The 1,452-nt window shown below is 42.6% G+C and overlaps 1 protein-coding gene across 1 annotated transcript in view; it reads right to left on the bottom strand.

Annotated features, from left to right (window-relative positions):
- The window catches only part of Bms1 (BMS1 ribosome biogenesis factor), a 39,288-nt gene that overhangs the window by 33,247 nt on the left and 4,589 nt on the right, over positions 1-1,452 (bottom strand). Inside the window, 1 exon segment of the mRNA XM_008832696.3 lies at positions 291-631. Coding sequence (XP_008830918.1) covers positions 291-631 — 341 coding nt within the window.

The raw sequence follows: 1,452 nt of genomic DNA, 5'->3' as shown, positions 1-1,452 counted from the left end.
CTTGGTGTTTCAAAGCCTGGCTGCCTTCATCAGGACTTGTCCTGTGAGGGCCTCATCAAAGGAGACTTCTTTACTGTCAAACACAAGCATTGGTCTGAGTGTGCAAAGGAGAAGGTCATGAGGTTCCTGAGCAGAGAAAGGAGTGACCACTGGGCCAGAGCAGCATGGGGAGAAGGAATGGCAGTCCTGGTCCTTGATTAGCAGAAGCTCCAGATGCACGCTAGTAAATTGTAACCAACATTGTCTCCTGTAGGTGGTACAGAAGTGAATGAGAAAGAACCAAGGGCTACCCAGGTAAAGACAGCATTGAGGGAAATGGTTCAGGGACTGGAAAGATACACAGGAAAGTCAGGAGGTAAATCCTGGAGACGTTTAGTGACATCTCTTCACTACTCTCGGCTGTCGAGGACCGCAGTGATGGCGCAGTGCTCTCTGCTCCTACCGGGTAGACCTCTGTCCAGAACCGGTGCTTCAGCCGCTTCTTTGTTTTCTTCTGTTGCTTATTGTGCTTGAAGGAGTCCAGGTGGGTGAGAACGCCCATGATTTTAGGAAAGCTATGCACTTAACAGATGTTTAGAAACTCAAATGTCTCCATTTCAAACCCAAAGCTGGCATCTATAAGCATCAGCACCTACAAACAGAACACAATTTCTCAAGGAAGCCACAGAAACAGATCACTCAAACCAAGAGGCAGCAAATTATGACCCTTGGGCCAAATCCAATCAATCATTTGTTTCTTAAATCTTAAAAAAGAACTCCCAACAACAGCATCTCCTTAAACCTTTAATCCCAGCAGAAGCCAGGGGAGCTCTGTGAATTAAAGGTTAGCATGGTCTACATAGTGAGTTCCAAGCCAGTCATGGCTACATAGTGAGATCCATTTCAGTCAGTCAATCAATCAATCAGTCAATCAATCAACCAATCAATCAATCAATCAGTTAACAAATAAATTTTTTTTAAAAAGTAAAAGGTTTAACAAGCTTATACTAAAACACTTTATTAATGATAGCTATCATATTTTCAAAGTTTGAGTTCTATTTAGTTTCCTGAATTTAAAATGATATGGCTTTAAAAATACATGTTACCAGGAGTTGAAGAGATGGCTCAGCGGTTAAGAACACTGGTTGTTCTTGCAGAAGACCCCGATTCGAATCCCAGCACCCACATGGCAGCTAACAACTGGCTATAACTCCAGTCCCAGGGGATGCAACAGCCTCTTCTGTCCTCTGCGGGCACTGCATGACATGGGTGCACCTACCTACATGCAGGCAATACACGCATACACATAAAATAAAAATAATATTAAAAAAAAATCCATTCCAAAGGCCAAAAATGTTGAAAGCATTTGGGAGCTCTTATCTAATCCTTCAAAGATTCTAGGGTTACCTCTTCAGAGGGAGGAATGTTAGAGCAGCAAAAAGCCCCATTTAAAAAAAAAAAAAGAGAGAGAAA

Source organism: Nannospalax galili, unplaced genomic scaffold (assembly GCF_000622305.1).
Source record: "Nannospalax galili isolate Female #2095 unplaced genomic scaffold, S.galili_v1.0 scaffold1036, whole genome shotgun sequence".
NCBI classification, from domain to species: Eukaryota; Metazoa; Chordata; class Mammalia; order Rodentia; family Spalacidae; genus Nannospalax; species Nannospalax galili.
The sequence above is the reverse complement of the archived record's forward strand: the minus strand, read 5'-3'. Positions and strand labels throughout refer to the sequence as shown.